General features: G+C 33.2%; 1 protein-coding gene across 5 annotated transcripts in view; it reads left to right on the top strand.

The window, feature by feature from the left end:
- The window catches only part of LOC130903630 (carboxyl-terminal PDZ ligand of neuronal nitric oxide synthase protein), a 92,651-nt gene that overhangs the window by 68,743 nt on the left and 10,464 nt on the right, over positions 1–13,444 (top strand). For 2 of the 5 annotated variants that reach the window (XM_057815851.1, XM_057815853.1), the window contains exons 2-5: positions 2,361–2,976; positions 6,815–6,977; positions 10,008–10,159; positions 10,877–11,086. In XM_057815851.1, coding sequence (XP_057671834.1) covers positions 2,368–2,976; positions 6,815–6,977; positions 10,008–10,159; positions 10,877–11,086 — 1,134 coding nt within the window. In that variant the 5' untranslated portion in view covers positions 2,361–2,367. The remainder of the gene's footprint in view (positions 1–2,360; positions 2,977–6,814; positions 6,978–10,007; positions 10,160–10,876; positions 11,087–13,444) is intronic. The other 3 variants (XM_057815855.1, XM_057815854.1, XM_057815852.1) reach the window with 2 other exon arrangements.

Raw genomic sequence — 13,444 nt, forward strand, 5'->3', positions numbered from 1 at the left:
CCCAAAAATTGAACGAGACGTTCGGAAACCGTGATCTAATCAATCAGCTGATAGTCGATCCACCTAAACCCGGATGGTAATTTTCGAAAAGCCCCTTTCTTAACCATCGATCATTTAAGTACCGTGATTAGTTTATAGAAATATTATGGTTAAATAATGATTGAATGATGGATTTCTGCTGTTTATAACTTGTAATATAAAAGTCATTAGATTGAAAACTACACTTCTCATAATAATTCTGCAACTCATAGACTGGAATCACTTTCAGCTACTCGGTTACTGATTATTACAACCATTTGATTGTTTCCTAGATGTGTCTCATTAGATGAGTTTTTAATTTAAAATAAAATAATCCTCAATTTAATATCAAAATCTAATAAACGTTGGCATGAATATAATTTAACTGATCATTTTGATACACCGACGATCTGAATAGAAAATTTCTCGGGAATTTTCGATGGATAATCCTTCCACCGATTTGACTCTTGCACATTATTCTTCTTCTACTACCTATCCATTATTATTGGATGTAGGCTTCTCATTTGCTTTTTCCCGACTCCCCGTTTACCATCTATCCTATCCTCAACTATGAGTTGAAGATGTCGGGCTCCTTGTACATTAAACCACTGAAATTCCTGAGAATTGGTCAAAAACACTCTCTCCGTTACTCTAAATTATTGTCACTAGTTTTTAGAACGCACACACTCGATTTCAAATACGTACGTACGTTGCGAGTATCATCACTGAAATTCAATACCTCGTAGTAGGTAGATTCAGAAGAGACGTTTCGAGATATCTGTCGGCTTCAAGACATTCACTCAAAGTTTTGTTCCACACAAATAATTGCGATCTTGAAAGCAGACTCTTCAAAACACTTCTACAATATAATTGACATTTGAAACGTCACACGAATATTGTACCAACTGTCAAAAAAAATTCGATTTACGCGCTCAGTTTAAAAGCACCAATCCGGTCGAATGAATTTGATCATACCATGTATATAGATGGATATTATTTATTGATATAGTAACATTCTAGGTTTCATATAAAATTATTTAGATCACTGACACATTTTTCTGATTCTACAAAAGACGTTTTGATGTTCAACTCTTCAATTTTTCCTTAATTACTTTTTTAATGAATTTGATGACATCTTTATCAGAATTAAAATCGTTTTTTTTGTAAAATTTCTTGGCGTTTCTATCGATATTCTAATTTATCATCAACATCCCGTCTAATTTGTCACAAATTCCGTGGTGAAAAACTTAATTTTGTAATTAGTATGAAGAACAAAAAAAGTGCACTATTGAATTTTCTTTGTACCAATCGAAACGAGTTTTTTTGTACGAATTTCACGGTATATCACATGATGCTCTAGCAATTTTACAAGTTTACGCACAGCTTCGATGTTTTATGCCACAATAGCCGATTTTGGACGACCTTCACGAAATTTATCTTGTCGTAAAGTACGACCACGATTGAATTCGCAAAACCAGCAAAACTCGATAGCTCGAGATGGTGCTTCATCACCAAAAGTTGAAGCGAGTTAATCAGAACACTGCTGTTGGTTTAGTCCACGTCGAAAGTCATAAAAAAGTTATCGCACGATTTAATTCCATTTTTTAGCCAAGACGAATGTTTCAACTATCTATAAACAAATGCACTCGAATGACAACACGTTTTGAGTACGTTCACTTTTAAAAATGTCAAACTTCATGCTGTCAATGTCAGATTTGACATATTCACATCAGTGTTGCCATATCTCAAAACTTGAATAACAATACGTACTTATAGATTTTATTCATACAAACGTTTTGATTCCATCATTATTAAATCCAAATGTTGTTATGTTTTCAAAATGAAATACATTTCATTTTCTAGTTGATTTTCAACGCATCTTCTTCGTCTTTTTCCATATTACGGTCAAGACCGATTTACAAGCATTGACCTTACGATTGTTTACAATAAAATTGAAATTACTAAGTTGGTAGTTGTTGCTGACATTCTATATCAGCTTGTAGTTGTACTGAAATAAAAATTATGGAATCTGATATGAATTAATGGAAGTTTTAGAAAAAAATAGCGATATTCAACAATGAAAAACAATTTCTGTGTATTGAGATAAACTTATAATATGATTTACGTAGAATAATACTTAAACTTGGATGGTTTCCATAATTAAAAATAATTTATATTTTTTTGAAATACAGATATAATTTACTACGTGACCAATTAAAAAAAAATTAAATACGTACATTACTTGAAAATAAATATTTGAAATATAAATTGTTTGATTCAAAATTTTTTCTATATATATATTTTGAAATCAGCTGATATATTTGTACTAAATTTCACAATAGCAGAGTAATGACTTACAAAATGATTAAAAAAGTCAAAGAAGACAAGAATCCGGAATGCGATGTTAAAAAGAAACAAGACGTTCTTACAAAAGCAAGAAATAAACTTCTGAACCTCAGCGAAGCCCTTAAATCAAACAAAAATCCAACCGTTCCTACCCAAACTATAAAAGGAATAATCAAATCAAACACCCAAGTGAATTTGGCAAATTTTTTAAAGAAATCAGCAGAGAATAACCTCTATATCAACACTCACCGTAAAACCCCAAACGGTAAACCTGGTTCTTTGTCGAAACAACACTCTGTAGGATCTTATCCAATCAAAATTCAAGTCACGAATGAAAACGAAGAAACGGAAATTATTTCTTGTAGTGAGGCTGCTCTCGGAACTGAAGCACTAGCATTAGAAAAACCAAGGAAAAAGTTATCTTTCCGTGTACCAGAAATTATTGGTACTTTCACTGATAATACATTGGGTATTGGAAACTTGAAGAATAGTAGAAGTGGAAGCTTTAGGAATATTAGAGAAATTATTGAAAAAGCTGGAGCTAAGCCACCTTTTTCAAGTGTTAAAGCTGGTTTACATCGAGATGAAGACTTCGATGATAGCGATTTGGAGGTAATTACAAAAGACACTGACTATATCATTATTTAGAATATCATTACTTTACAGAATTGTGAAAATACACTTTTAGATCAAATACGGAAGCAATCTTATTACCTAAGAAACCTGCAACCTTGGATAGTGGCATTATCAATATCAGTCTAGGAACTGAAACAATAGTTGCAAAATTGGGAGACGGATAATCACAATCGCAATTACTATGGCCCTTAGTGGTCTATAATCTGCTTATTAACCACGGATACTCTAACAATCGCTCAGAAATGGCGTCGAACTAGCCCTTATACAGTAAGCCTTAAGGCACGAATTGCTTTAAACAACTGCTGCTGAATGGTGGAGCTTAAAACTAAAAATTATAAATTAGATCAACAAATCCGTGTCACGACTAACATAAGCTATGCAGCTTTTATATGGTGGCCTAAAATAAAAACCAAAATTAAGAAAACAATCCTATATAAGGTACAGAGGACTTCTTGACTTACAATAGCAGAAAAGTATTTTGAACTTTGCCCTTTTGAAGACCATAAATATGATGTCATGTCTTCCAAACTATTCTTTATCAAGAACTCCCGACAGCTCTTGTCGTTTGTGCAAGTAACCAAAGAAAACCTCCGAACAATTTTGTTTTGTTTGGCCCAAAGACAGATATCTCAATAGGTACACTATAGATTAATCCAGTGATGGTGAGGTATAGTCCAGTCACTTTAGGGTTTCACCTCGGAATTTGAGATAATAAGCTGGAAACTCGTATACCTACAGCTTCATTTTGACGTTCTAAAAGTTGTCTCAACATTCTCAAATTATCTCGTGCCTGCGTCGTAAGTTATTAGAGGTCAAAGGTCACTAAAATCGGTTTTTTTGCAATTATCTCCGTTTCTATGGTTCCAATCACTTCAACACCTATTATGAAAATTAAAGACAAAAAAATTTGCCACAACTTTTATCTCAACTTTTTTTCTTTACGCTCAAGTCTTTTCGAGATAGAAAGCGGAGAGCACCCGGCACTTAGACATATATGGATGATTCCATTATAACTGTGATATTCAATGTCCTGTATTGTTTTTTTGTACTAGTCATTAATTAATAATCAATTAATAAAAATTTTGTGTTAATTGAATAATTCTTAAGATATTTAAACATTATTTTTATACAATATAACTTGCCACTTAAAGAAAACTTATACTACATCACTTGAATGTCAGTACCGTGTCATGTCCATTCCTAGAATTTACCGATAAATTATTAATTTTTTTTGTCGTAACAAATGATTTAAACTAATTACCTTATAAATTCTAATGTTTATGATCAAACTGAGGAAAATTGATGCACTTGTTGTTTAATATCTTAAGTTACCATGTCAGTACCGTGGATAAATGAGTCAGTACCGTGGAACTCAAAATCCGACATTTGTGTCTTGCTCGTGATACTTTGAAGTTGTAGTAAATTCCTCTTAGAGTTTTATTTTTACAGTAAAATAGATGAATAATATGCATAAAAAAGTTAGAAAAGTTAAATTTTAAAATCTTGAAATTTTGAATACAAAAAATCACAGTTAGAACGGAATCACCCATATACTGTAATACAAAGTCAACCGTGAATCTCGGCATTTAAATTCTTCAAAAATCTTAAGTTCAAAAGGTAATAGTTTAGTTATTGGCTGCAGAAACTCATTTTGAAGTATCCAGCCCCATTCTCGAGGTTCTAAATCATGTCCTAACCATTTTTGAATTTGGTAATAAACAAATCTATATATTGATGAGCAATCTATATATTTATATGAAACATCATTCAATACAATGTATTATCTAATAAATAATACAAATTATTTATTGTTGATAATATTTGAATTATTTAGTAACTATATACAAGGTATTATTCACCGAGATTCACGGTTGACCTTGTATTACAGTATATGCCTAAGCGCTGGGTGCTTTCCACTCTTTATCTCGAAAAGGCTTGAGCTTACAGAAAAAAAGTTGAAACAAAAGTTGTGGCAAATTTTTTTATCTTTAATTTTCATAATAGGTGTTGAAGTGATTGGAACCATAGAAACGGAGATAATTGCATTTTCGTGACCTTTCACTTCGAATAACTTACGACTCAGACACGAGATAATATGGGACAACTTTTAGAACGTCAAAATGAAGCTTATTATCTTAAATACCGATGTTGACCTCTTTTTTTGCCAGTCACTGGACCAGTAGATTCACAGCTTGTGTAAACTTGAACCTTTAAACACTTGTAATTGTCGGTAATCTACTAAAATTACGTAAAAAGTATCCCAAATTATATTTAATTTGATCGATATGTGTTATGAATATATTGTTAAGAAAATATGAAAAATCTTGTTGTTAATGATGGCCAGACAACTCTATTTTTATTATATCATTTCAAAATATATTTTTAAATGAACCATCCAAAATTAATTTATCAAGTTCAAGTTTAAGTTTCTTTTCCTCTCTACTGAATGAACACACATTATTGCGACAATACAGCAAGATATTGGTTTTACAGGGTTTGTCCGGAAAGTAATAGGACTGAGTTGATTTAAAAAAATTTATTGAGCCAATCGTTACAATTCTTTAAAAACTTTCAAAATAGGCTCCTTCTGCGATTTCCAAGCATTGAAGGCGTCACGGAAGGCATTCTCCGGAATAGCCTTGAGAGCCGCGGTGCATGCTGCTTGGATCCCCTCTGTCGTCTCGAAATGCTTGCTTTCATCGGCCTTTTCAGGCGAGGAAACAAAAAAAAGTCCGGGGGGGCCACATCTGGGCGTCCGGGTGAGCCGGGGCGTCGTCGTGGTGCAACTTCCAGTCTGCTGCGATGTCTTGTCGGACCCGATTGACATCTCGGCAATCAAACGAATATTTAGTCGACGGTCTGTGTTCAAAACATTGCACACACGAGTCGCATTGTCGGTGTTTGTCGAAATCGAAGGTCTTCCAGCACGGTCTTCATCGGCGACCTCTTCCCGGCCCTCCAAAAAGGCCTGGTGCCACCGAAACACACCACTTCTTGCTAAAGCAACATCTGGGTAAGCCTGCTTGATCATATCAAACGTCTCTGTCGCAGATTTACCGAGTTTCACACAGAATTTAATCGCGTACCTCTGCTCTAACGAACGCTGCATTTTCGGCTTGCACAACTCACAGAAACACGTCGCGCGAAAATGCCTGTCCTGACTCTCCAGGTGCTCGGAGACAACTGACCAGCCGCTCGTTTGTTAACTAGGAACGCCCTCTACCGAATCCAGTCGGTGCGCGCACGCTCTGAAGTACAATCGCGGCGGAAGAAAATCAGTCCTATTACTTTCCGGATAAACCCTGTATATAAACAAAAATGTTGATGTATTATACAGAAATTAAAATGAGTGTCTAAATTTAAAGGCTTCAGAAAGAAGAAATTGATTTTATGTTAATCAAAGGCAACAAGAATCAAGAGTTTTGTCTGAGGCTTTACTGATTTTACATATTCCGATTTTCTGATTCCTTTTAGAGTTAAAGTATGTATATAAACAAAATGATGACTGAAGGTCACTCATTTCATGAATCAATCCTATTGCGTAGTCACGAGGCGATATAACCTCAAAAATTCGATCATATAAGAACTACGAAGATAAATCACGTACCATTGTTCTTGGTACCTACGAGTTTAGCTGAAAACATTGCCATAAAATGGAAAATAGATTAATAAATTAATAGAATGGAATAGATTTTTGAACAATTGGAATCCCTTTGATAATCTAAATCTTAATAAACGTTTTACCACTTTTCTTTTACTGCACATGTTATACAAGAATCATCAAGGAGAAATTTATCATAATATTTTGTTTCAGAGCCAAGCTATGCGTGTAGTGCGTACTGTGGGTCAAGCTTTCGAAGTGTGCCATAAACTTTCGTTGAATAATCCCGAGCAGGATCAAGACGAACAGGATACGCTTACTCAAGACTTACTCAGCGATCGTCTCAGTGATATAACTAGTGATAAGCAAAAAAGAGGTAAGTGATTTCATCGCTGGAATCGAATACCTTTCCGCCAATCAATTTCCACGATGTTTGGATACAAATCAATTGACGGATACTTCTTGGTAGAAGCTTTTTCATTCAAAAGTCAAAAAAATTTCTTATTTACATATTATATAAACATAAATTGAATGAAAAGTAAATAAAGACGATACTAATATAATAATAACGAACAAACAAAATACTAAATATTGTGTAATAGCTTGTTGGTAAATGAAAAACAGATTGTTATAAATACCATGAGTATTTGAAAAATTATCCCGCAAAACTAAATAATCTGTAGTCTGTTCTATACCATGTTGATTAATGTGTTTATAGTCGTTGCAATACAAATTAATTTCCTTGACAAATGAAACTATGAGGATGATAATCCTCACTGTGAGTTATAATAGTCGCTTCGTAGGAGTAATATTGAATCATGGTCTTAATTATTATTAGAATAGAATAAAGTATTCAACGAGAGTTGTCACATTAAATAAGAGATTAAATCAACAAAAAGAGAGACTAGAGAAAAGCTTGACACAACAGGGATGGTTGAAAAGATGGTATCAAGGGCTTACTTAACTTAATAACAAGTAGATTAAGGTATTAACCTTGTCCAATCCATCATTTAGTTAAAGAATTGACTTGAAATATCATATCATATAATCAAAGATCTGAATACCGAAAATATAACGATAATTGAAACCAGAACGGAACTGTTCAACAAAATATAATTTGATCTGAAGAATATGAGGTGACAGCCTTTATACTATTCAATATTATCATAACAGAATCAAAAAAAAGGGCCAATTAGCGCTTGTTTCAGAATGAGATGTCTGTAATTAAATTTGGATTAACAAAAAAATTGGTTCCAGAAGCAATTTTTGGTGTTGCAACAGTCTACTTGCAAGGCAGGCTTTGCGAAGATTGATAGAGACACCCACATCGGACTGAGTAATATCAAGTAGAGTCTACCAAAAGGGTCTATGTATAGCAAACTTCCTGTTCTAGCAGACTCAGACTTATATTGCATAGCTCAAAGAGCTGCTGGGTGTATGTAAGAAATTCATTACTTTCGATTCCAATACGGTTTTAAGACTGAACTGCATTCTGAAAGAATGATGTCTATACTAACTAGGAATGATCTGGAATTACTGCTCCGCTGTTTTCCTCGATGTGTCGCAGGCTTTTGACAGAGTTCTTCCAAGATAGTTATCAAGAAGTGCCACAGGGTAGTGTGCTGGACCCCGTGCTCTACTTGATCTTCCTATAACTGCACACACAACAGTTGTCACAATAGATGTTGAAAAAATATTGCATACCCAAAATTTTGATCAAATTTTTGCTAAAAAAAACGTATTTAAGTGTTTATGACCGCCACGACGTAAAAACTTTTCTGGGTGGCGAAATATTGAGGGTGTTACGTTTTCAAATTAACACTTTGTATAGGCTAGATTAAACAATTTTCGTGTTGTTTGTGGTTATGGTTTAATAGTTTACTTTTCAACCCAAAGGAAATCATTAATAAATGGAAAAACTTTTCCGATGAAATGAAAATAACTAAACTATTTTTAAATTGAATGACTAATATCAAATCTGTTGATCTAAATAATTGAAAATTCGTTATACTTTAACAATTAAATGATAATTCAAGAAATACCTTGTAGGTGATAGAATGAATAACTAATTTATCGTCTAATTATTACGAATTATTATTGTCTTCTTGTTTTGGCTGTCAGCTCTTGATATTCACCTTTTATTTCATGCCTATCTCTTGACGAACTCTTGATTAAGACAACAATATGATTATTAAGTTTGTAGATCGTTTTCGGTTTATAAAGATTATGACCGACATGTAGGATTTACATCGTTGACAAATGGTTTGTTATTCTGGCGAATAATTAATTTTTTTATTTCCTAATCCATAATTTCAAATCGAAATACATCCACCAAAACTATAACAATTTTAACGTATCAACAAACTAATTATGTTTTGTTTTTTCTCATCAAGTTTCCAAATAAACACTTCTGGAGTTGTCACCTCATTTGGTCGACCTCTGCGATGGTGGTTTTTGTTCAATTATGAGCAAACGCGGCACCCATCTTGCGCACAGCTTTCTCTTGTCCAAAATTTTGGTTAATATGCGATGTACCGCATTTTTTAAAATGCCTACTGGGTCTAGTAGCTCACGCACTTTCAGTCGAGGATCATCCAGTAACATTTCGTGGATTTTCTTCAACATTTCTGGAGTTGTTACCTCATTTGGTCGACCATGCGATGGTTGTTTTTGTTCAATTATGAGCAAACGCGGCACCCATCTTGCGCACAGCTTTCTCTTGTCCAAAATTTTGGTTAATATGCGATGTACCGCACTTTATAAAACGCCTACCGGGTCTAGTAGCTCACGCACTTTCAGTCGATGATCATCCAGTAACATTTCGTGGATTTTCTTCAACATTTCTGGAGTTGTTACCTCAATTGGTCGACCTATGCGATGGTGGTTTTTGTTCAATTATGAGCAAACGCGGCACCCATCTTGCGCACAGCTTTCTCTTGTCCAAAATTTTGGTTAATATGCGATGTACCGCACTTTATAAAACGCCTACCGGGTCTAGTAGCTCACGCACTTTCAGTCGATGATTATCCAATAACATTTCGTGGATTTTCTTCAACATTTCTGGAGTTGTTACCTCATTTAGTCGACCACAGCGATGCTGGTCTTCGTCTCGTTTAAACTCTGCTACCCAATATTGTACAGTTGATAACGAAGGAGCAGTCTCCCCCAGAGTAGAATCTAGTGCAGCTTCTATATTAGTTGAACTAAGGCCTTTCATATAAAAAAAATCTCACCATTATCGGCTGCCAAACAAATACCAAACAACATGGCGTCTCCAAACTAAGATGGTGGTGTTTTTCAAACAATTATCGCCATCTCTAGGTCAGACCAAGTAATTCTGAGACCATCCTCGTAGATATAATAACGATTTTGTTTAGGTAAATAGAATATACTGTTTCATTTCTAGACATACTATCAGAAGGTGCCAGTGACAGAATGTCTTTACCCCCAGACGACTGCAGCTTTAGAGATCTAGAAAATTGTAAAAACTCTCGAATTTCCACTCAGCTTGACATACTACCACCGCCTCCAAATACTAATACTAAAAGTAACCTGATGGTAAGTACATTTTTTCGTTTTTATATTAATATATACTGGAAATTTTTTAATTGTTTGATATTACATACATCAAATTTACTTTATACAATTCATTTGATGACGAAAGCACGCGAAGCAAACGATCAGATGAAGGATTTGGAGCTAACTCAATTCATGGGTGATACATTCCCATGAAAGAATAAAGAAACGAGGCGTAGGAACAATGGGAATGAAGCAGAACGAAAATGAACTGGTTATCTGTTGTTAGGAAAATGAAATGTACACCAAAGTTCTAAAGGAACTATGCAAAAGAACAGCGAAGAAAGCAGCAAATAGAAAATGGACGAGGAATACTTTTGGAGGTGTTACTCCAAGATATGTGCCATATCTATCCATATAAACGCTTTCCTTGCAATCATAAAGATACTTATATAGATAAAAGTGGCTATCCAATAAAAGAAATTGTATCATTCATTATTTCCATGCATTTTATTTCATTTTTCTGCTTCATACAAAACTGTTAATACCCCTTTAACTTCTAAAATGCTGGCCTCAGGATTTAAAGACGAAATTTTATTTCCCACAAACTTGGAAGGAAGCCGGAGATCATTAAACTTTATAATCGATGTCACAAAAAACTTATTCAAAGTTTTGTAGTTTAACTTTGAAAGTTATCTAAGTTGGATTTACCATATCTACAAAATAAATTTTGTTTACGTATGAAAATTTTTTTCATAGTCGTCTGCAGAGATGTATTCTTCACCTCATAGCGATGGTATTACGACAGGTAGTGCAGAAAGTGGTGGAAGTTTACCTCCAGCAGGAAGCGCTCTTTCTACTCACCACGAGATTCAACTAATGCGAGAACAACTTGAACAACAAACGCAACAAACACAAGCAGCGTTAGCTCAATTACAATTAGCTAGAGAACAGTTAGCCGCCGAGCAGGTTAGTCTGAATAACATTAATTCAGTCTTTTGTTCACCACTGTACTATAAAACATTCATTAATCTTGTAGAAATAAAAATAAAACTTATTATTTACTAATGTATATTCGTTCGTTTCGAGAATTTAGTGATAACTTGATAACTGGCAACGTGGCGTTATTCTGTCATGGACAAAATACTTTTTTTATCCTTAATAGAGAATAACAATTTTAAATGGTGCTTATGATGGTAACGTGAAAGAAGCTTTTTATAAATAGAATAGTTTCAAATGATTGCCAAGGGAGTAGTAATCATTGTGTGAAAGTGAAACTTCATTTGTTCCTTTTGATTAATGAATTCCTGGTACTTTATTGCCGCACCTCGTATACATATCATGTGGAATTATGTAACAACAGATAATTTTAGTCCAAAATATTATGCTAAAATTTGTTATATGCCTAATTAATTCGGTAGAAATGTTAAATCGATGTATAAAGATATTTCAATGTTACCTAACCTCAAAAGATATGATTAAACCACGGTTTTCAAACATAAGGTTTGTTTTTAGTAGCTACACTAGTTCAGGAATTGTACACTAAAGCGTTCGATACAAATTGTTGATCCATGGCACTCTGCACTACTCTGAACTATATCGTTCTTTGTATCCGATCGAACTAATTTTATACATTCATGAACTGGCCTGCACTGGTCCAGTTCCAGTGCAGCTACCAAGAACAAACCTATTCTAGTAATATTTTTGAAAAATATATCTGTAAGTTTATATTGTAAACTATATTCTTCGTGGATAATGCTCGTTGAATTATTTATTATGATCACTAGAAGATAATAATGTCAGTATTTTACATCAAAATACAAAGTGATTTAGATTTATCACCGTTTGAACTTTGTAAATTGTTACAATATGCGGAAGAAAAAAAAAACTAAATATAAATCTCAACATCAAACGTATAAAATATAATTTTTCTTAAACTATAAATAAACCAAGACAAATCTGATTCTAGAAGTCCAGTTCACGTGCCAAAATTCAACAGAAGAAACACATTAGAAAATTTATTTATATTTATTGTTTTTGTGAAGTCGAGTCGAATTGATTTATATCAAAATTTTGGAAACAAATGGTTTTTTCGTATGAAGAATGTACAAACCGAATATACAGTGTGTTACTTATGAAAAGTGGCAAAAGAAAATACGTTAACTATGGAATAAAAGAAGTTTTCAAAATAAACGTCGGTTTAAGCTAAAAAAAACAACCTGGAAATTTTAAAGCTACTTATTATGATCAGCTGATTAATTGAAGCACTTATGTAAAATGAAAAAAATTGTCACGGTCTTTATTTTAAGCAGCAACGACGATTTCAGAATTTAACATTGACGTTTTCAAGCTAAAACAAAAAATTTAGTACCTCTTTGTAAAAAAAATGCATTTCACCTATTAAAGTTGTATTTTATAAATAATATTAAAAGTGTGATGTCTGATATCTATCTATAATTTATCTTATTTAGTCTTTCTTCCCACAAAAACGATGAAACTTTACAACAAGCATTTATACCATCTTCGTACAATAATTAAATCTCCCGCATGAGTTCAAATTTCATTTTTAACATCATCATTTCTTGATTTAAATATAGGAGAGGTGTGGATATGCAGCCTACAACACTGATAGGTGTGTAAAGATTTATGAACATTTCTTTATCCTTCCTGGTCGTAAAAGGCGTTAACAATACGAAATAATCTAAATTTAAATGTTTGTCTGGCTGTTACGATTATACCATAATATATACATACGAAAAAATATTTAGTGTTATGCACTAAATTACAAAAAAATTTGCACAATTTAGAAAATTTATTTCTTTTTTCAAAAATAAAACTCAATATAACATTGTGTCATATTTTTTTCTAAAAAGATTTCCTATACCTTCCTTATAATGGCGCATGTTAAGGATACATGTCATCCATAAACATGCGCAAAACATTTATAAAAAGACAGATGTATTGTCAAGTTTACTTTGACATTGTGGCAAGACGTTTAATTGAAAGATTTCCAATACTTTCCTTATGATGGCGTATTCTTTACTATTGTACTTATTATTTACTTAGTGTGTCTTATAAGTGGAATATTGCAAATTATATTTCTTTTTGCTCACGTATCAACAACTTTAGAAACAATATTTTGTATTATGTTACATTATTCAATGGTTAACAACTTCTGAAGTTTTGGATTATAAATATTCAACGACTGAAGCTTCTTCATGACGTTAACAAGCAGATTTGTTTCTGTAAATTGATATAATACTCCTAGAATTGGTTAAAAGTGTATTCAGGTGATTGGAAAACCGAATAAACTACTTGATATTGTTG

This window comes from Diorhabda carinulata, chromosome 2 (assembly GCF_026250575.1).
Source record: "Diorhabda carinulata isolate Delta chromosome 2, icDioCari1.1, whole genome shotgun sequence".
Taxonomy (NCBI): Eukaryota; Metazoa; Arthropoda; class Insecta; order Coleoptera; family Chrysomelidae; genus Diorhabda; species Diorhabda carinulata.